This window comes from Penaeus japonicus, unplaced genomic scaffold (genome assembly GCF_977035675.1).
Source record: "Penaeus japonicus unplaced genomic scaffold, GWHDUDI00000001_assembly GWHDUDI00000019, whole genome shotgun sequence".
Lineage (NCBI taxonomy): Eukaryota > Metazoa > Arthropoda > Malacostraca > Decapoda > Penaeidae > Penaeus > Penaeus japonicus.
Window position 1 is genome coordinate 23,269,132 of NW_028234421.1, and position 22,611 is coordinate 23,291,742.

Consider the following 22,611-nt stretch of genomic DNA (forward strand, 5'->3'; position numbering starts at 1 on the left):
TTGAGACCGAATTATTTTTTCTTTTATAGCACGTCTAGCCACCTTGGTCTAGTGTTGCTCTTTTCGGGGTCATTGCTAAATCTCCTCGAGTGTTATCCAGGTTGCTCGTTCTTCCTTGGTGATTTGCAATTGAACTGGTGGTGTTTTAGCCGAGTTTTTTTTTTCTTTAACTTCTCTCTCTCTCTCTCTCTCTCTCTCTCTCTCTCTCTCTCTCTCTCTCTCTCTCTCTCTCTCTCTCTCTCTCTCTCTCTCTCTCTCTCTCTCTCTCTCTCTCGCTCTCTCTCTCTCCTTCGTAGGCTGGTTTGTTTTGTATTTGGATGTGTTTAGGAATTGTAGGTTAGATATGGGGGATCTTTATGATAAAGGGGGATGAGGATGTGGATGTGGATGGAAGTTGTGGATGATGTGGATGTGGATGTGGATGGAGGTTGTGGATGTGGATGGAAGTTGTGGATGATGTGGATGTGGATGTGGATGGAGGTTGTGGATGTGGATGGAGGTATGGATGTGGATTGAGGATGTGGATGTGAATGTGGATGATATGGAGGAAGAAGAAGACGAAGCAGAAAAGAAGAAAGAGTAGAACGTGAGCAGTGATAAGGCCATCGCAGAGAAGCAAGCGTTTAAGCATATGCATAGAGCGCGGATTGAATAGGACCCGTTATACCTTGTTCGTGGCTCGCATTGCTGTCCCTCGGGTCATCACGCACGCACGCACGCTCGCTCGCTCGCAAGTTGCTTACTCGTCTTTTGTTTCTTTCGTAAAGTGTAATGTATTCGGAATGTTGAATTAATGCACCTGAACATGTCCTGTTAAAAGAAAGTTTCTCGGGACACGTGGGTTGGGGACGGTGCCAGCCAACCAGCCAGCCAGCCAGCCCTCCATGGGAATTATGGTTTGAAGGCCTTGAGGAAATTGCAGATTTTTTTTTCTTCGTTCGACTCGGTTTTGATTTAATTCGAGTTCATTTCGAGTTGGATGGGTTTTTGTCTTTTTTTTCGTCGGGTAATATTTTGTCATGTTGGTTTGCTATGATATTGATTAGCTGAACTATCCAGTATCAGAACAGTTATGGTAGTCTGGTAGGCGGAGGTAATAGATAGGCGGAACTAATGGGAAAGAATCAAAGTTCTGGATTGAGATGATGTGGCCATCTCCCCCAAGATTTGAGATGATGTGGCTACCTTCGCCGGGATTGAGATGAGGAGGCTGTGTTCTCCGTCCCACGGTCGTCGCGCACAATCCGTTCGTCGTCGAGTTCATGCGTTCTTTAATTGCGTTCACCTCGATGCCTATGTGGCGTGCGCAGAGCTAGGCGAGTCCACGAGTCTTCAGATATATATATAACGCCTACGCCCATATATGCCGGCGGGCTAATTATCGCTTTGTGGCAGCTTAAGTTTACGAGGTCCAGCCATGTCGTAAAGTACAGTCCCGGGTCCGTTTGCCTTTGCTCCGCCTTCACCCAGGCTTGCCGGCGCGCCCACGCTACTACTACGCCCATACCCGCATCGGCCGAGTGTTTCTAATGAGAGATTACGAGGGGCTTATCGCACACGTACACTGTTCACTGCTGATTGCGGGCCGAGCGTAAACCACTCTGTGCATTCCTTCAAGCACGCGTCCAAGTGCACGCAAGCAAGGCCTAAGCTGGCGACTTCGTTGGTTCTCCAGGATTGGCGGCGGATGCTTCGCCTGCTTTACGATCCTGCTGGCGGTCTTGTCGGCGGGCCACGCCCCCGCGCCCGCCACCTGCCCCATCATGCTCTTAATTGAGATGCCCGGTGAGGCGGAGCCGCGCCCAAGAGCTTTTGGTGTTGTCATCGCAGGTGTTGAGAGCCGGGGGAAAATGCCGTTCTTCTCTGGGGTCTCTAAGTCAACGGGGAATTGTTTGATAAAAAAGTTCTTGATACTATTTATTACGGTGATTATTTTTTGGATGTTATGTACTGTAAATTATTCTAAGATTTGATACTAGGAAACAAATGCAGTGTTATTGTTCTCAATGCCATGCGAATGAAGATGCAACAGAAGTGGAGGGGTAAAACCCGACGATTGTAGTTAGTTCGTAAACCTGACTGGAACGCGTCTGGAATAGGCTATCTAGATGAGCGGCATTTTACCTAATAGGACGCCGGCCAGGTGACAAGGTATCCTGTGCTGTCAGCGGCGGAGGTGTCTCGGCGCATGGGACAAGCAGCAACAGCGTTCGGGGATGGTACAGCTTAACAGGTGTTGCCAGGACTAATTAGGTGACAGTCCTCTTGTCGCGTGGGTAGGGGATTCCTGCTCCTTTTTATTTTTTTTTTCTATGAACGTGTCTCGCTGCCTGTGATTTATTGTACTGTAGTGTGTGTCTTATGTAGTTGGTCTTATCTTTTTACCCTGGCATTATGAAGCGCTGTTTAGTAATTGCAGTCGTAGTTTAACCCGTGGAGATTTTGTTTCTAGAGCGTCAGCTATAGAGAGAAGTGAATTTTAGTTTGGGTTTGTGCCTCTATGTTTCGCATGTAATATACTTTTACTCTCAGCGAGGGCTCGTATTATGTGATTTTTTTTAAAAAGCGCTCTACATTACATAAACATAACCTCAACCGCAAACGTCGACAGCGTGGTCAGTAACCGCATTTGTGTAATGGTTGCAAGGAAATCAGGGACTTCGGCTGTAGACGGAGCTGGCCTCACTCCAAGCTAGATTCTGGGCAACAGATACTTAGATATGCAAATGATTTCCAGAAGTAAACCCTTTGTATTTTTACACCTTTCAGGCTAAACCCTCAGTCTTGTTTGTTTACGGAGGATATTAATGCAAATGATATTAGTATGAATCTCCACACAAGATGAGTGCATAGGATATGCATATCTTGCGCTGCCTAGAATTTGCACTGGTTGATGGGAGTTGATAGCCACAAGGTGCGTTTACTAGCCGAGTGTAGTAAAGATAATGACTGAGTATCTGAATCATGTGTATTACGATTCTTTGTGGTAACTTATATACTGGGCATGCATGAGAGAAAGGTGGTTTGGGAAGTCTGTATTATCTGGTTTATCTTTACCAGTTATTTTTGAATGTTCGACTTCCATCATGATCGGCAATAATAAGCAGAATCATGCACAGAGTAGCTTTTTGATTCTTTATTGCTCCTGAAGTCAGTCGATGATAAGTACTGCTTAACCTATTGAACGAGAATCATACAAACTGCAAAAAGTAGGATGTAATCACATGTATAGAATTGCAATTGAGTATGCGAAAGAACAAAGTCCGGGATCTTGCTAGTATGCACTGGACCCTGCAGAATATGCAAGCGTGGGGTTGGCGTGCTGGGATAGATGGATATCTGTCCAGCCGGTTCTGTCGTCGGTATCGTGTTAAGTTCTCACGCGAATGAAGAGCGGGCGGGCTGGGACGTCTAGAAAAAAAGAGTATCAGCGAGAAGGGATAACTTCGCAAAGCAAGATGTTCAATTGCGACGCGTTTCGATGTAATATCTTTGTCAGTATTACATGACGAACGTGTAGCATTAAAACACGTCAGTTACATATCGTACTTTATGAAGTTCTCATTCTCTTGTTCTCATTCATTTTTTTCTCGTGAGAACTTCTGGTGGCGTGGCGGTTTCTTTGTATATGATGAAAATACGTGACGGAGAAAGGGTCTGGCAGCATGTTATGATTTCTTTGTGCTAGTTGGAGCCTCTCTAGACTCAGAATACCGTGGGGAGCAGAACCTGTACAGCTGTAGCGCGAAAGGGGAGTTGGTAATTTGGCTACATGAGTTACGACAACTACTTTCTCCGCCACAGTTTTACTTGTCGGGAACATCCCAGTGGAGAGAGAGCATATGCTGAAATCTCTTTTATACTTTCTATCATTTTTTTTTGGGGGGATTCGCTTTTTTTTTAAGTTTCAGACGCCAGTATGGTAGTCTGGAGGGAGCCTTATCCTTCTGCTCCACCGAGCCATCTCCCTCTTCCTCCTCCTCTTCTCCCTCGCCCTCGCCCTCTCCCTCTCCCTCTCCCTCTCCCTCTCCCTCTCCCTCTCCCTCTCCCTCTCCCTCTCCCTCTCCCTCTCCCTCTCCCTCTCCCTCTCCCTCTCCCTCTCCCTCTCCCTCTCCCTCTCACTCACACTCTCACTCACTCTCACTCCCACTCTCATTCTCACTCACTCTCTCTCACTCTCACTCCCTCTCCCTCTCCCTCTCCCTCTCCCTCTCCCTCTCCCTCTCCTTCTCCCTCCTCTCCCTCTCACTTTCTCTCTCTTCACCTCTCCCTATCCCTCTCCCCCTCTCCTCCCCTCTCCTCTCTCCCTCTCACCTCTCCCCTCTCTCTCCTCTCCCTCTCCCTCTCCCTCTCCCTCTCCCTCTCCCTCCCCTCTCTCCTTCTCTCTCTCTCCTTCCCTCTCCCTCTCCTCTCCTCTCCCTCTCCCTCTCCCTCTCCCTCTCCCTCTCCCTCTCCCTCTCCCTCTCCCTCTCCCTCTCCCTCTCCCTCTCCCTCTCCCTCTCCCTCTCCCTCTCCCTCTCCCTCTCCCTCTCATTGCCCAGCATCTAATCTCCTCGCTCTTGCCGGGATGTCGTGTTGCTGTGTTTCGTTTGGGCGTTTGTAGGCCGTTTGGGGGAATTACTCCAGATATTTCCTGTACCTGAATGTTCTAGGCTGCCCGAGCTCAATTGCCACAAGACATTTATTGTTTGTATATCTATATCTAGTATCTAGAATCTACATCTGTATATCGTTCTATCTAGATTAAGGTCATTGAAATAAAGGCAGTTACTGGAATCCTTACGTTTACTAATTATATAGGGTGATAATAGCTTCGTGGCGGCCGCAGGACTCGAAAAGATCGTGAAATGCGTGTGAATTTAAAGGCATCGGTGCACCCCTTTTGATAGAAATAATTGGAGGTGCGGCTTGCTCACTGGACGCCTGAACGGAAGCCCAACCTGGGGAGATGGAACATTTGGAGTCAGGGATGCGGTTTAACTTTTATGCTGTGAAATAACAAGAGAAGCTAAGAGACAATTCCTTGATGACTTTTTTTTTTTTTTTTTTTTTTTTTCTTTTTAATAGGCAGGCGTCCCCAAAATATATTTGACTGTGAGACTGAAAGGGCCGAGGGGAGAGGGCACGGCAGAAGGAAGGAACATTCGGGTGGAAAGAAAATTTGAAAGTTTGATAGGAGGGGAGAGGAGAGGAGAGGAGGAAGAAGAGAGCTGAGGAGAAAGAAGGGATGAGATGAGGAAAGGAAGGAAGAGAGGATAGAAGGAAAGAAGAGGATGGGATGGGATGGGAAGAAGAAAAGAGGAAAAGAGGAGAGGAAAGGAGTGGGATGAGAAGAGAAATGGAAGGAAAGAATTTATAAGAGCAGTCATATAGATAGATGCACAGATAGCATTGCAAGCCGAAGCCTTTCTCGTCTTTAAGTGCTGTAAACCTTTCTGGGTTTGTTAGTTTTTAGATGTAGACGTACGTAAAACATTTACAGATGGGTTCTCAGAGGTCGTTTTGTAGCAACGCCCATATATGGCGGTGAGAGGAGATTGTGCCTATAAAAACCTGGGACTGTCGAGCCCGGAGGCCTGGAGACAGCGTGCAGTTACGCTAATAATGTGAAAGCGTCTCAGTGTTTGCGTAGGCTGCCTATCCCTTAGCAGTCCCTTGCGCGGTTGCTACTAGTAGCCAGGGCGGTGCTACATGTGGATGGCGTAGGAGAGTGTGCACAATAATGGTGGTATTTAAGGGAGCTAGTTAATGATTGGAGAAGGAAAGCGGGTGAGAAAAAAAATCGTCGGTCGTTTAAAAAGTTTTTTTTTCCATCCGTTTTAACGTTCGTTCCTGATTTGATTTATGTCATATTCGTTTACAGAATTAGAGGAAAAGATTAAAAAGAAAAGAGTGGCGAGTTTCAGTGATCGTTAGAGAAGTGCAGTTGGCAATACGTATGAGAAAATAGCAAAGAAACAGAAAAAAAAGAAATTGCAAGAACCATAGACGTTCAAGATAAGGATGCGATAGGATGTATACATCGAGTGACTCTGGCCGCACCATGGAGGACACTTCTGACGAAGACGTAGAGGTGGTCAGGCAGCTGATCACCCCGCCCCCGCCCAACACCAAGGTCAGTACGCCCACGTTGCTCAAGGGGGGTTGTTTTGGTTCCTGGCATTTAGGGATTGCAGTTTTTGGTGGTGGTGGGGTAGGTTATCAGGTCTCCAAGAAAGCACCCAGCCAGAAACATTTATTGCCTGGCTTTTCATTCCTCTTATTTTCATTTTTTTCCATGATCAAAGTCCTTACTAAAAGTCAGAACTCCATTCTTCCCCTTAGGTTTGTTACACCTTCTCTCCACACTCGAATGCCCCCTGGGTCACGCAACGGGTGAAGGGCTGCTGTTGTCATGGAAAGTATGGGCGTCGGACGGGGCTTGGACGGGCGCCAGGATGCGTTGACCCATCCGACTGAGCGCAAACACGGGTTAACTATCCGATACTTGTTGCTCGGGTGACACGGGGTACGCGCCACGGAGGTCGTCTCTGACTTAGCCCTCGGGGATGCGCTGTGTGTTTGTCTGATAATGCGTGTATATACTTAGTGCATTGTATTTTGATTACTGTTCATATTGATTTTGCAAAGATGGACACCTTTTTTTTATACATAAGGATCTCTCGACTCATGCTAATACATGTATGTTAGATAGTCCATTTGGTCAACAATGAGTTATATTGAACTTTGATATGTTCCAGTTAGTAATCACCAGGGAATTTTGAAAGTGAGATCAGATTGCACCCTCTTCTCCTCTAGGTCTTTTGCACTTAAAACTTCTTTCAATGGCCTCCAGTCACCGGAGAAACCGAGGGTAGTTTTAGTGGTTTGCAGGGGTTGTTATGCTCGTGGTTTGTGTGTGTCTGTGGGCGGCTGTGGGCGAAGCGATGACGGCGACGGAGGCTCGTTCTTGCGCTTCTTACAAGGGATTTCACTCAAGGTTATAGTCGTCGAAGAGTTTGTGGTGATAAAAGGCGCTTTAAGGGGTCGGGGGTGTGGAAGGGGGAGGGGGAGGGGGAGGGGACGCTGTCGTTATGTGCACTGATAACGATAAGGCGACCAGCATTCTCTGGCGCGGGCGAAAAGGGACATGGGCGGGAAGTCTCGCTGCGCCTTCTAGATATCGACGTGTTTGGTAAAGGGGCGGAGGTGGGGGAGGGGAAGGGAAGGGTCGAAGAAGGAGGGAGGAGGAGTGAAAGGAGAAGATGAAGGGGGAAAGGAGGGGACGTAGGGAGAGGGAGAGGGAGATGGAGAGGGAGAGGGAGAGGGAGAGGGAGAGGGAGAGGGAGAGGGAGATGGAGAGGGAGAGGGAGGGAGAGGGAGAGGGGAGAGGGAGAGGGAGAGGGAGAGGGAGAGGGAGAGAGAGAGAGAGAGGGAGAGAGAGAGAGAGAGAGAGAGAGAGAGAGAGAGAGAGAGAGAGAGAGAGAGAGAGAGAGAGAGAGAGAGAGAGAGAGAGAGAGAGAGAGGGAGAGGGAGAAGAGAGAGAGAGAGAGGAGAGAGAGGGAGGAGAGAGAGGAGAGAGGGAGGAGAGAGAGAAGAGGGGAGAGAAGAAAGGGAAGGAGAGAGAGAGAAGGAAGAGGGAGGGAGAGAGAGAGAGAGAGAGAGAGAGAGAGAGAGAGAGAGAGAGAGAGAGAGAGAGAGAGAGAGAGAGAGAGAGGGAGAGAGAGAGAGGAAAAGAAGTTAAGGGATAGGGAAGTAAAGGAAGAAATCCATGCAGAAGAAACGAGAAGAAACAGGGGGCAGAGGACTCCAAGGGTATGAAAGGGGAGGAGGTGGGGGATGAGCAGCGAGTCCTTATTAGCGAAAACGATGTCTTATGGTGACCGTTCCCTGCGTGCCCTGGGGCCAAGTAGGAGGCCGCAGGGTGCCAAGTCGCTGGCAAGAAACGGCGCGCCCCGAGGATTGCCATGTCTTGAGGACGGACGCTTTTTGTGGCGCGATTGTTTTTTTTTCCGGAGCGTCGGCGGTGGGTGCAAAAAATCCTAAATAAGGTGTGTACTCTTTTTTTTCCCCCGTGCGTGTCCCTTGTCAGCGTCCATTAACCCTTGGATAAGAAAACATAGGTGGGTATCCAGAGTTGGGACTCGATATCAACTTACGAAATAGTTTGGTTAAGGAACAGCGGGTCGAGATGCCGTATGGGAGGCCACATCTAAAGCTATTGGTAGGGGGAGTTGTCTGTAAACATGGTTCATCCTTGGGAGTATTTTTTCATCCTTCGGGAGGAGAGGGAGGGGCGCAGGTAGTACTTGTCGGAATCATGTTTTTTTTTCAGTTAGTGGTATGTACATATAGGGAACGTTGCCTCTCTCTCTCTCTCTCTCTCTCTCTCTCTCTCTCTCTCTCTCTCTCTCTCTCTCTCTCTCTCTCTCTCTCTCTCTCTCTCCCCTTTCTCCTCTCCTCCTCCCCTTTCTCCACTCCTCTCCTCCTCCCTTCCCCTCTCCTCCTCCCCTCCCCTCCCCTCCCCTCTTCTCCCCTTCCCTCCCCTCTTCTCCCCTCCCCTCCCCTCCCCTCCCCTCCCCTCCCCTCTTCTCCCCTCCCCTCCCCTCCCCTCCCCTCTCTCCCCTCCCCTCCCCTCCTCTCCCCTCCTCACTCTCCTGTCCCCTCATCTCCTCCTGCTTCTATTCTGCCATCTCAGCCCTCTCCTCCTCTCTGTTACGTCCTTACGATGTTCCGATGCGTTAAGAGCCTGTAAGCGGGTCAGTGTCGGAGAAAGACGTGATTTCAGAGTCGGCTTGGCAGTCGCTCTCGGATTCCTCGCAGCGTCGACCTTTCGAGGAACAGAAAGGTCGGGGATTGGTGCTGGTTGTAGATAGTAGTCGAGCTTTCACGTCGTGGCTCTGGGGCTGAATCTCTCATGTGGGAAATGCTTGGGGAGAATCCTAGACGGAGAGCTTCATTTTGTAGAGCTTTGCGGAGCTTTCGCGTGTCTTTGTAGCTGCATCGATATGTTGTGAGGGAATTGCTTGGGAAAGGTCTTAGACGGAGAGCATCATTTTATATATCTTCATAAAGACCTCTACCCTCGCTCTCTCTCTCTCTCTCTCTCTCTCTCTCTCTCTCTCTCTCTCTCTCTCTCTCTCTCTCTCTCTCTCTCTCTCTCTCTCTCTCTCTCTCTCTCTCACTTACTCACTCACTCACTCACTCACTCCCTCCCTCCCTCCCTCCCTCCCTCCCTCCCTCCCTCCCTCCCTCCCTCCTCTCCCTCTCCCTTTCCCTCTCCCTCTCCCTCTCCCTCTCTCTCTCCCTCTTCTCCCCCCTCTCCCTCTCCCTCTTTCTTTCCCTCTCCCTCTCCCTCTTCTCCCCTTTCCCTCTCCCTCTCCCTCTCCCTCTCCCTCTCCCTCTCCCTCTCCCTCTCCCTCTCCCTCTCCCTCTCCCTCTCCCTCCCCTTTTTGATGGCGCATAAGAATAGAACTTGGCGCATCAATATTGAGTTGTAGTCCACAGGCTATTACCATGAAGGTGAACTAAGCATTGAAGAGAGAGGGATGAATGGGGAACGAAGAGTAGGAAAAAAGATAGGAGGGGGAGGAGGAGAACATCGGGGCGGAACCAGACAGGTGGTGCTAGTTTTGTTTTTTTTGCCTTCTGATTGTCTGGTGAGTGGGCGTCGGTAGATGGTGTCGCTTTACCTTGAACATCTTGGAATACACGAGGTGCTTTTGGAAGGGTTGGCAAACGGCCGCGTTATGAGGAACCCTCTTCTGCGTCTGTCGTCGAGATTGGAATGGCTTTGTTCCTGTTTCATGTGAGGTTGGAAACTGAAAGTCGAGAGGGCACTAATTACATATCTGCTTCGTCATTGCGAAAGTCATAGTATGCATTAGCGTTGAGAGACTCCCTCCTCTCCCATACCGGTGAGAGGGGGGGGGGTGTAAGAGCATACACGGGAGAGACAGTGCTCATTACGGCAAGGTCACGCCGTGATTCCGGTGAAGGAGCATTACGAGCATAGAAACACTGGTTATGTCTGGACTGAAGTGTGCCGTAACGTGATACTCGCTTGTGGGTCGACCGTGACACCTTCCTCACGCGTCCCTATGCGGTAATACTAGCGGCGGGTGGCGGCGGCGGCTGTTGCGGTGATGGTGCGCAGGGTCTTGTCGCCGTCGGACTTGTCGGCTGTCAAAATAACACGTGTCTCCCCCCTCTGCTTCTGGAACCCTCATGTTGAGTGCACGTAGTTGATATCTTTTGAATGGAGGATTTGATTGCATTCTTTATTTTTCAAGCGGGTCTCCCAAGGTCCCAACTCTGCCTTGAAAACCAACCAATATGCCATGTACTTGTACTCAAACGTCTGTATTTTTTAAAAACGCTGATCTAGCTTTTGTTTCTCCCAACAGGTACGTACGTGTGAGGAAGCTGTAGAAGGTGTAGCAGAGCCCGGTGAGTAGGTGCGAGGAGGTTCCAGATGCCCGCGATAGTGTCAATTCCGTGTATCACTCTTTGAGCAGGGCGCGGTAAGGCTCAGCCTCTGCTGGAAGAGCTCGAAGAGTTCGTGGGCGTCGCCTCGTCCCCCCGTGTTATACGCCAAACCTATGGCGGACGGACCAGCTAGCAAAAACTTGGTGTGTGTGTGTGCGTAGCCCTAACCGACCTTCTTTTTTATGTCGCGGAACAAGGGAATTGTTTTACCGAGTGTCAGAATGCGAGGCTGATTGATTTCTCAGCCTCTGATTGGGGATAACAGTGGGGCTGTTTGTCTTTTGAATTATGAATTAGAGCCGTGAATCTGATAGGTTGTTGATATGAGATGGGATGTTCTAGCTAAGCTTCATGGTAGCAGATGAATTAATAACAGCATAATGGACTATGAGTATTTACCTGTGGAGGTTATACGTAGAGATTGTGTAATCATTTACGGTTTCAGGGAGAGGGCAAGGGTGAGAATTTATTGATGTGAAGAGGTATCAGAAACGAAATAACGTTGGGAGAATCATCGTGTAACTTGAATTGTAATGTTTATGAATTTCATAGCAAGGGGAATTTACTTAATTGGTAATGCATGGGAATGTAGATGATCTAATGTAATAGGCAACGTGAATGTTAATGGATGTGAGTTTTACGGTTGGAATAAAATGACTACAAATTTCGTCATTACTCTTGTGACGTGGAACGATTTTGTGATTTTGATTTTGAAATATACACGTCTAGATATGGTGATACAGTATCGGTCAGGTCACCTTCTCGAACAGACGATAGTTTCTTTTACTCCTTGTTATTACGTTATATTTTGTTTTTAAATTATGTGGAAGTTTTGTCATTCAATCGGCATGCATAGAGGTTCCAAATATTCCAGGCACGGGAATTACCAAGGAAAAATGAATTCTTTTTGTGCGAATAGCGCTCATCGGCTGTGTCACAAGTACTACTTAGTGAACCGCTTGGCCCTGTTTCCCCGCTTTCCCGCTTCCCTGCTGGCCTGACACGGGTAACCTCTTCACCCCGGGTCCCGCGCCTTACCTCGCCCGACGACGCCGCCGCCGTCCCGCTTGCCTTTCTTTGTCTCGTCCTCTCGTCTTTCTCTTCGGCCGAATCTTTTCAATTTCACAGAGCGCCTCATTAAGTCAATTAATTCTGGTCTTCCATCGTGTGTAACCCACGTCGTCGCCGTGTGATTAGGTGTACGGGCGACGGGAACAGACGAGCGGCGTTGAGGGGCTTTTTCCCTGTCACGGAGTCGGCTGAAGTGGCGGGACCTGGCAACTCCCGTCACGCGCCCTGTGTACGTGTCGCGTCCGACAGCGCCCACAGTCGCGGTATTTCCCCCCTCCCTCCGGACATTTACCCCGGGCACTCTTGCTTACCCATCCTAAGGCAGGAGGAGGGGAAGGGGTCTATATTTCCTATAATCTATAGATTATAGGAAATTATGCTTCATCTTAACGCTTGGTTTCTTGACTAAACTGGATATGATGTGAGGGCAAAAAATGGTATTCGGACTATTTCCAGTTTCATGACAGGCAGTGACCCCGGGAAAGCAGACTCGGAGGGTACAACTCCCATGGAACTGTCACGACTCAGCACGTGACATTGTTCTCTGCCAGTGTACACAGGAAGGCCTGGCCAGGTTTTATCCTACTGGAATGAAAACAATGTACAGGAAACGTAGCAGGTGTACGGCTCGATATGCGCTACACATTTGATAGCCCAAATCAGCAATTCTAATTATACATGCGTAATAAGGATTAGACTTACGAATATATTCATAGATATATATAAGAGATTTTTCTTAACGTAGTCAGATATTTAAAGGTACGTAAAATACAGTCTCTTGGCTTTGTCCGCACGAGATCACGGCATAGTTCAGGCGCATACGGTTTCGTACACTGACGGGGTCAAGGGAGCAGAGCGGTCATCACCTGTGGTTAAGGGGCGACGGGCTCTGCTAGGGTGGCCTACCTGCTCGGCCGCCGCCCTGCTTTTCCATACATTCCTTCGGTGTAGAACAGACAGCAGAAGGGGTTATCGGAATCGGTATGAAACGCCTCCCCTCACGTTTGCGTGCATTTCGCCCCGTTTAGTACGAATTAGTCTGCATCGTTTTATGGGTTGGATATTTTTGCAAATTAAGGTATTGGATTCGCATGTTTCCGCATGTCTTTCGGGAAGAGCTATGATACAAGACACTCATAATTGCCAAATATTATGCAATGAAGGACATTGTAGTAGTAACGACTTTACTGCAGTTAATGGAAGGTCATTTATGCTGAAATTTGATTATTGTAGGAATTTTAGTCAAAAAGGCATTTTGTCGTAGAAATGATACGCACTAGGCATAGTAACGTCACAGGATTTTGGCAAAAGCTGGAGGCTAGCGTTTGGAAATAGGGTCACCGCCTCTACAAAGCTTCGCTAGCTAGCAAGGGGCTGTTTAGCAGGTTTTATGGGACTGCGGTGGAGCTTTGCCCTCGTGACTTGAAGAAGCATTTTTTTCTTACTTTACTCTGATGGAATAGTGAACCGAGTCTTGCTGCCTTAAGTGTTTTTTTTATTATTATCAAAGAGATGGGCGATGTTAACCTCTTGTTTGATATCTAGAGATGGCTCGCGGTATGAGCTGTGGAGAGTCGGGAAAGGTGAAGGGGGTGGGAGAAGGATGGTAGGAGATCGGCCAGAAGTTAGCCCCGGGGCATTCCTCGTTGAGCCTCGGGCCGTAGCCACACAATAGCCATTCTGGCCACTCGGGGAGGCTTTTGGATTTTATTATCCCTGTGCAGTAATTTTGCAGAGGTAAGTCAATTGTAACTTCCAACTAAAACATGCATTCTCTCTTTCTTTCTGCCTGTGAAGCCAAATGCCGCCGTGCTTAAAGACGTTAAACCTGTAAAGATACGTGAATTATATATTAGGTTATGTTATTTAGCTGGTAGTGCCCTTATTACGTGAACTTATTCTGGTTACGCCGGGGAGGTGCTTGGTATACGTAATAGGCAGCGTCCCACTTAAGTAGTACAATAGGAGTATAGGTAGATTACATGGGCATAATTCAAATATAATTCTTATAATTGTCTGAATTCATTACCGGTCATTAACAGCACTTTAAGTGATCAGGCCTACTCTTTCGTTCTTTTTTATTTTATTTTTTTACCGGCTGAACCTGCCTACCTCTTCCTTTTCATTATTATTTTTCTACCTCACTTTACATCGCGCCTGCATGTGGTCTGCAGGTGTCTGGTCGTCCGGATGTGGATGATGACCTGGATGCACGAGGATATTCACACCGAAGCAGGAACGTGAGCGTGTGGTCGTGGACAGACCAAGGAGATCTTTTTTTTATTCGCGCTGGCTCCCACGCCCCGGCTACTGACTCTTGGAGCCGCATCCTGTCGGCTACAGCCATGCGCATTGCCTGCCGCACGACGTCGCTCTTGCACCCGTGCGACACATGCACCATGCAGAGGCCTTGCTTTTATAGCGACGACTCAGTGTTTCTCGAAATCCTGGTTGTAATTATATTCTAGAGTTTGTTAGATATAAAGTTTGTTTTACCTTCTGTACAACACACGCAACCTGCGAAAACCCGGCTAATATAAATACGATTGGAATTTTAGTCGCAATTATCGTCCAAGGATTTGTTGGACAAAGTTTAGGCGCAGTTTAGTGTGAATTTTCCAAAATGGGTTACGTGACTGCGCGGCCAAATAGCGTTTTCGTCTTTTATTCAGAGCCATGAACAGCGGCCGGAAGCGTGTAATGTTTTACTCGACCTGATATTGCGGTGCGAAGGGGGAGCGAGGGCTCGGGGTGAGTGGCTCCCCGTGATGTCGTGAAGTCAAGGAATTTCCTCTGTTCATTTAAGCGAAGGCCATGTTGTCTGGACAGGACGGTGGGGCGGTTGTCAATCTTTCTTAAAGCAAAAGACATTCACGAGTTCGGCCATACGGTTGAGGGGCGGGAATCCGGTAGTTAGCGCGGCACCGTGTTCCTGCGGCAGAGAGCCGGATATGGAAGGTCACGGGAGAGGGAAGGGGGAAAGGGAGGAACAGAAGAATGAAAGGGAGGAAGAGTGAATGAGACACGGTTGCTTGATCACTCCCTGCGACCTTGTTGAAGTCTCGCTCTTGTTTCTCGGCGGAACCGAGCGGAAACTTCGACTAACATTCGGCTTTTCCATTTTCGTTTTAATTTTCTTTTATTTTTTTTCTTATGATAACAGGGGAGCAGAATTAAATTCCTTTTAGCTGAATTAACCTCCTATGACAATTGCTTATTTGAGTAAATGATGTAATGTGTTTTTTAATGTGAAATATGTAATTTGTTGTTACTTCGTTTATTGCAACGAAATAAAGTGTTATTACGGGTAGACTCCTAAAGTTTCCGATATTATTATGTGCTTACGGGAACCCACCAATCACAACCCCAAAAATCTTGTTTACGTTTTGGATTAGAAAGGTAACATCGTTTCACCTGAGGAAGCAAAACGCCCTTTTCTGGCCCGGGTAATAAAGTGTCTTGTAGTGTTTTTACAACCTCTAAACATGGGCAGGTATCTCTGTTGGAATAGATGTAGAGGAAGTAGTCTCGGTGGCGTGGTCACTAGTTTGTAGTCCAGATGGTTCGATATCACCGTATTAGATAGTCCATGTAGAGAGATGCAACACTATAGCGCCTAACATGGATATCAGATATAGTCTTACACAGACATGAAATAAAGAAAGAGAAAGGGAGAGTGCGAGTAAGTGGATAAGTGAATGAACTAATAAGTGATACAGTGAATAAGAAACGAGTAACTGAATAGGTGAGTGCACGAGTGAGAAAATAAGGGCGGGGAAAGAGAAAGGGTGCGGAAGAGGGAGAGAGAGAGAAAGCTGGGCACACACGAGGCATAGGGAACGAGCCGAACGCAACATTTGGGTAGCGGAGGCAAGTTCAGTGATGCAACCTTGATTGCCACCATCCGGGCCCGGAGCTCGCTCGCTACCTTTCTCCCGCCATGTGTTCCGAAGGGTCTCGCAGGTTCAGCCGCTACCATGATGCCATGATGATGTTGCGCGTCACAAACGAAGTTGTTGAGGAGAAGTTATTTGTTTGTAGCCGTGTGCGTGGGCTGATAGCAGGTTATGGCGACTAATAAATGGGCGGGCAGAGGGATGGGTATGTGAGTAGGTGACTCAGAAATTTTATGCGTAAGTTTGTTGATGAGCATATTTACATTGCATATCTTGAGGATAAGGAGAAACACTAGAACAGGATGCGACGCCAGTGTGCAAGGTCACGCTGCCTAGGATGCCACGGCGACTTATCTTCATTTCTACGCTTTAACGTCATGAAAATAATCATGAAAAATTGGTATCCCAAGCAAGGAACCACTTCTTTTTGGTATTGCGACACAGGTGCACCCACGGCTGCCGGCGAGTCCCTCCCAGATGACGGCAAGGGCAAAGACCCAGATCGTCGGCGTTGTTGCATTTCGATTTTCCGTCAACTTCCGGCTGGACAGTGGCAGTACCTTTGTACACGGTGCTCGGGCCAGCGCGGGTGGGCCTGCGTCGGGCCAGGGAACGGACAGGTGTGCCAGCCAGCAGCACGGCGCCCATATAAGGAGACGCGTTGGTAACGATGACGACATGGCGAGCCCCGCGTTCTTCTGTAGGAGGTGGAAGTCGCGCGGGGGCAGATATGATTGGTGTATTGTGTACATACGTGTGTGTGTCAATTTGTGACGGTCGGAGGGTATGCGCAAGGCCCGCGATGACGTAATCGGATGTTGCTTGTTGACGAGGCGGATAGCGCGAGTTTCTGGCGTGACTTTGATAGGCTTTGAATACCTGGCGGTACTAACCGTTCGTCATGCATTTGATCGCACCAGATTTATGAAAGTTCTCAGTAGTTCCATGGAGCTACGACCACGCTCTTCATTAGCTGTCTTTCTTTTATTATTACGAAGTTCCTTTTTTATGGTTTTGGGCTTCAGAAGCACTACGGAATGAAATTAGAGGAGAGTTTGGGGGACTTTTGGGTCTATGTATAGGGACAACTGATAAGTGGCCTATAAAATTGATTGTAGTTGTTTAAATGTTTCTGTTGGTATTTTATATAGATGTCGTTTTTTTTTGTGATCAGCCTTATATGTAAATAATCTAATCTTCTAGTAACCTTACCCCTACCTGTACCCTTACCTTCTCCCCTCCCTTCCCTCTCCTCCCCTACCCTACCCTCTCCTCTCTTTTCTTTTCTCTTCTCTTTTCTCTTCTCTTTTTTCTTCTCTTCTCTTTTCTCTTCTCTTCTCTTCTCTTTTCTCTTCTCTTCTCTTCTCTTTTCTCTTCTCTTCTCTTCTCTTCTCTTCTCTTCTCTTCTCTTTTCTTCTCTTCTCTTTCCTTTCCCTTCCTTTCCTTTCTCTTCTCTTTTCTTCTCTTCTCTTTCCTTTTTCTCTCTTCTTCTTTCTCTCTTCTCTCTTCTCCTCTTCTCCTCTCGCCTCTCTCTCCTCTCTCTCTCCTCTCTCCTCTCTCCTCTCTCCTCTCTTTCTCCTTCCTTCTTCTTTTTCTCTCTTCTCTCTTTTCTCTTTTCTCTTTTCTCTTTTCTCTTTTCTCTTTTCTCTTTTCTCTCTTCTCTCTTCTCTCTTCTCTCTTCTCTCTTCTCTCTTCTCTCTTCTCTCTTCTCTCTTCTCTCTCCTCTCTTCTCTCTTCTCTCTTTTCTTCTCTTTTCTTATTTTCTCCTCCTCCTCCTCCTCCTTCTCCTTCTCCTTCTCCTTCTCTTCTTTTCCTCCCCTCCCCTTCTCTTATTCCCCTCCCCTTCTCTAATGCCCCTCCCCTTTTCTTCCTCTCCTTCCCTGCCTAAGGCTCCCCTCCCCTGCCTAAGGCTCCCCTTCCTCCCCCTTCCTGCCGCCCTATGCCGCTGCCTCCAATCGTACCCCCTTCTGCGCCAGCTTCGCCCCGTGCTTATCTCTCACTTTTTTGCCCTCGTCAGTAATTGATCGGTCTGGGCGTGATTGGTTAAAGCACTTCGCCCACAAGGTCGAAAATGTGATAAGAGACCTGTTGTTTGGTCGCCCATGTGGGTTTCTTGAGGTTTAGATGAGCGGAGTCCAAGCAGATTGGGCGTTGTGGGCGTGACTAATAGATTGCGTAGCCCCTGTTAAGAGCAGACGGCGTAGTGGGAGGTGGGCGGGCTGGTCGCTACCTCTTCTTATTGTTCTCCCATCCACACAATGGCTCGGCCGGCCCTGGGAAAAGGCTTCCGCCGATGCATAAATCTCGCCGGAGCCACGTGGACCCTCCCGCACTTAACACGCGCGCAACCTGCCGGAAGCGGAGCACGAGCGGCGCCCGCGGATGGTTTTTGGTCGAAATTTTATGGTGCCAAAGTCACCATGCCAGGCGGCTCGCTGTGCGCTGCTGCCGTCAGGGGCACTGCGTTGGGTGTGGTGGTTCTAGTAGTTGTCCCTGGTCCCTGGTAGTTGTCCCTGGTAGTTGTCCCTACGATCCGCTAAAGGCTATGGCGCCGCGGAGTTCCGTGTTGTTTACTTTAGACTCGTCCTTCGTTCGACGGACGGTGTGAGAGCCAGCAGCGAGGAAGCGTGCCGGAGGTTACACGGTATGTCAGCGGATGACACTAACGATGCGAAACGGCGTAGGCCTATCACTTATTATTCGTGTTCGCGCTTGTTTTTCTTCACTTTTTGTGTTGCTACTGTTGATGAAAAGGGTCAAGCATGTTTTTTTTTTTCCTTGACGAGATGGAATTCATTACGATAAAGAACTTTGAACTTTTTTTTTCAAGAGCTTCTCGTTTTAAAAGACCAGCGATAATTACTTAACCTACTATTACACGTGTCGTGGTACAGGTTGGGCAATTAACGCCTTGAGAGCGTCCGGCAGAACTACAATTATGGCGTGGTAGTCTTCTGCCTGTGTGGGCCCAGCCATCTGTTGCTAGACGGGCAGCTAGCAATAAGAGAAGACAAAGGACACTGACGGACCTTATCCGGAGAGCTTCCTTGTGTCTGAGCAGGCATACGAAATGAATGTCAAGCGGCGGAGATTTGTGCGGTCTTCTTCTTCTCCTTCTCCTCCTCCTCCTCCTCCTCTCCTCTTCCTCCTCTCCTCCTCCTCCTCCTCCTCCTCTTCTCCCTTCTCCTCTTCCTCCTCCTCCTCCTCCTCTTCCTCCTCCTCCTCCTCCTCCTCCTCCTCCTCCTCCTCCTCCTCCTCCTCCTCCTCCTCCTCCTCCTCCTCCTCCTCCTCCTCCTCCTCGCCTGTGCTGATGGAAGGGTTGATCGGAGGGGCGGTATTCGCTACGCTTCCATCGGGTTTGATGATGATTATTCGGTCTGGCGGTTAATGCGAAGGATATTTATAGGATTATAGAATGGCTTGGTTCGAGAGACGGGTTCTACTTGGAGGAATTACCCGTTTTGATGATACGGGATTATAGATTTTGAAATGTTCGAATTCGATTTGGTGTTGTTTTTGTGTGTGGGGTGATTGTTTATTTATTTATTTATTTATTTATTTATTTATTTATTTATTTATTTACTTCCTTATTTTTCTGTATTAGGTGCTCGGACGGATGGAGAATATTGTCGTCCCATGCTTATATTTGCGACATTTATGAGATACACAAGGATAATGCCGATATCTGCCGCATGCTTTTGCCGGTTTCGAGATGCCACCAAGACATCAGGGCCTCGTTTTGCCATGAACACAATGCGGCGGAGGTTGTGGCCATGACCATATGTGGAGCACATTGCAAATGGTCAAGACGTGATATAATCTTGGGCTCTACCACCCTGCAACTGTGCCTTCCTGCTTGCTTGTCTTACAGCCTTCTTGCTTTAGTATGTCCGTGCCTTCCTGCTTACGTGTCCCTGTCACCTTGCTTTTATGTAGTGTCGCCCTGTCGCCACTCATTCGTGTTTTCGTGCCTCCTCCCAACCAATTCTCATTCTCACTGCCACTTTTATCGTACTTTCCCGCCTTTCTGCTTTCGTGTCTTTCTATCACCCTCCTTTCGCGTCTCTCTGCCTCCCTGATTCTGTGTCTTCCTGTCATCCTTCTTTCGCATCTCCCTGCCTCGCCACTGGCCTGCTCTCTCGTTTCCCTGCCTCTCTGTCTTCCAATCCGCTCTTTTGCCAACCTTAACCCTGTCACTACCCCGTCGATATTTGCAGGGATGGAGTAAGGTTGTACTTTCCGATTGGGGTGGGTCGGTGAGGGGGAGGGGGTGGGGGTTGTCGTTAGTCGCTTCGGATTCTTGTAGTTCTGGAAATGTATGAAGAATTATGGAAATATGACTGGCCATGCAATAGTCAAATAGCTTCTGAGGATGCATTTTGCGTGTTGCGAAGGTCTCTTTGGTTGATGATAGGTGGGTCCGAATGTAGGGGAAAGTAGGCGGGTGGGGGAGGGATAGTAGAATAGGGGGAGTGGCGGGGGAAGGGCGGGCGAGATAAAGAGGAAGAGGGAAGGAGGGAGGGAAAAGAAGGGGAAGGAGAAGGGGGCTAAGATGAGGGAGAAGAGGATAGGGAGAAACGTAGGGAGAGAGAAGGAAGAGACGAGAAGGATGAAGGTGAGAAGGAGGGAAGGGAAGGGGGGCGTCGTGAGACCAATCCCGTGGTAAAGATAAGAGTGCTAAAGAGGTGCTAAGAGGTGCCGAACCCAATAGCCATTCTCGAAAGGCTGGCTGCAGGATTTAGGAGTCGGACGTTAATGGCTGCAGGAATAGGGACGGACGGACGGGCGGACGGACGGAAACGAATCCTCCGCATGCGTTGTAAAATCCGGCGGGCGGTGTTTGCTCTAGCCTTTCCCCGTCATCCGGGAATGGGAGGCGGTGTTTGCTCTTATTGTTTAGTCAGCGACGTAAGAGGGACTCGGGTGCCACCTGGCTGTCTGTCATCGCGGCGCTTGGGAGGAGGAGGAGGAGGAGAAGACGGCCGTGTATCTTCATTATGCCGCCTGCTGCGCCTTCCTTCTTGGCCGTCGCTATTGCGCCTCGGGAATTTGTGAGTTTGTCTCGGCCGCGTCTCGGCTTCGAGCCTTCGTCCTCTCCCTTTCTAGCTTTCTTTCTCTCTCTCTCTTTTTTTTTCTTTTTGTTCCTTTTCCTCTCTCACACCGTCAGCGAGAAAAGGATGCCCGTGAAACTTAAGCCACACCTGTTTGCCCAGATGGAAATTCTAGACCTAGGTTTTTATGTCAGACAGAGTGTTAAGAAACCTACATATTACAAGCAATGACTTTAAATTTCCGGCTTGACGTGAAGGCCCCTGAAATATCTGCATTTTTTCTCACCTCAGCCTCTCCTTCCTCTTCATCCTCCTCGTCCTCGTCCTCTTCTTCTTCCTCTTCCTCCTCCTCTTCCTCCCCCCCTCCCTTCTCTCCTCCCCCTTCCCCACCCTCCCCCTCGTCCCCCTTCCCCACCCTCCCCCTCGTCCCCCAAGATAGCTGGCCACATTAGGGCTTGGGTCATGCATGTTTCATGTTTCTTCTCCCTTATATATGACCTCCCAGGGATGACCTTGGCACGGGCGTCCCTCTGCTCCTCGCCGGCGTGCCAGCGGGGCGCCACGAGAGTGCCTGGCATTAGCCCTCCAGCCCGCCTCCTTGGCTGGTCCTCCTTCGTTCCCTGACGCCTGTGCTCTGTCTTGAGGGCTCTTCCTGCCCTACCATGCTCCCCCCTTTCATGGTCGTCGTTTTCTGCGCCTGCGCCTTTCCCTTCCTCCTCCTCCTCCTCCTCCTCCTCCTCCTCCTCCTCCTCCTCCTCCTCCTCCTCCTCCTCCTCCTCCTCCTCCTCCTCCTCCTCATCATCATCATCATCATCATCATCATCATCATCATCATCATCATCATCATCATCATCATCATCATCATCATCATCATCATCATCATCATCATCACAACGTCGGGAGGGGAGGGGAAAGGATGGAGGGCGGGAGGGAGGGAGGGAGGAACGTGCCTGTGTAACCTGTGTGGCTCTCTTGTTCATCGCTGCAGGTCCGGGTCCATTTGGGGGGAGGGGAAGGGAGATGGGACAGGAGCAAGGTGAAGGGGGCTAGGAGGGGGGTGGGGAGGGAAAGGAAAGTGGGCAGGGGCATTATGAAGGAATAGGGGCAAAGGGAAGGGGAAGGGGAGGGACAGGATAAGGGACAGGGATCAAGGCACCGGAGGAAGGTGGAAGGGGAGGAAGGGGAAATGGAGAGGGAAGAGGAATGGACAAAAGGAAGAGGAAGGCGAAGGGTAATTGACAGACAAGGCGAAGAGGAAGGGGAAAGGCAAGAGGCAGTGACAAGGGGAAGAGGAATGGCCTTATTGCAGGGGACACTAGTTGTGTGGTCGTGTGGCTGGCCGTGGCAGTGGTTATTTGTTGCATGAAGGGATCATCGTCTATTATCGTTGCAACATCGGCGGGTCTTTAGGTTCTGTAGATTTATATTTTTCAATGCATGTTGTGTGGATAGATATAGGCCTACAATGAGGGGCATCAGCCATGTATAAACTAGATACTGAATGTAACAACAAAATCGATTTGCTGAAGCTCTTCGTGTGATTTCAGGGTGAATAATTCATAGTTCTCAAGTTATTCGATAACAAGAAGCTGAATAAACCTGGCCAGGAGCCCCGGGTAGAAGCCGCCTAATATAAATGAAGGGCCTATCGTTAAACCCATATATCAGTGCTGCGAGTTTTTCGATGATGTTTTCCTCGACCAGGATTGGCCAGCGGGGCTACCTCGGTGTTCGTCTCTGCGCGCCCTCCGCCAATGGAAACACGCGGCCCGGCCAGATTATCACTGTGAATATATGAAAGTTTGATGTTGAGCTCCCAAAGTTTCTCGCTCGTGCCGCCGACTCTCCCCGCCCTACCTTTCATCCCCTTCCACTCTCCCCCTCCCCCTCCCCTTCCCCCCTTCCCCCCTTCCCTTTCCCCCTCACCTTTCCCCCCTCCCCCTCCCCCCATATGGCCCACTCCCAGCGTGCATCCTCTGTCGCTGTGTGGTTATGTGGGCATTTCCTCCGTGGCTCCTGGCGTTTACGTTTTTTCGTTTAATATTCGTATTAGACATTTTTATACTGTTGTACAGTAAGTATGAAAAAAAAAATGTATGGAATATACAGGACACTTCAGGAGATAG

General features: G+C 48.9%; 1 protein-coding gene across 19 annotated transcripts in view; it reads left to right on the forward strand.

Annotated features, from left to right (window-relative positions):
• Wdr62 (WD repeat domain 62) overlaps positions 1-22,611 on the forward strand; it is a 155,922-nt gene that overhangs the window by 63,933 nt on the left and 69,378 nt on the right. The window contains exon 1 of one of the 19 annotated variants that reach the window (XM_086547535.1): positions 5,864-6,115. The exons of the other annotated variants lie outside the window; for them this stretch is intronic. Coding sequence (XP_086403661.1) covers positions 6,014-6,115 — 102 coding nt within the window. The 5' untranslated portion in view covers positions 5,864-6,013. Of the gene's footprint in view, positions 1-5,863; positions 6,116-22,611 lie in introns of those variants that run through there. 19 annotated transcript variants of the gene reach the window in all.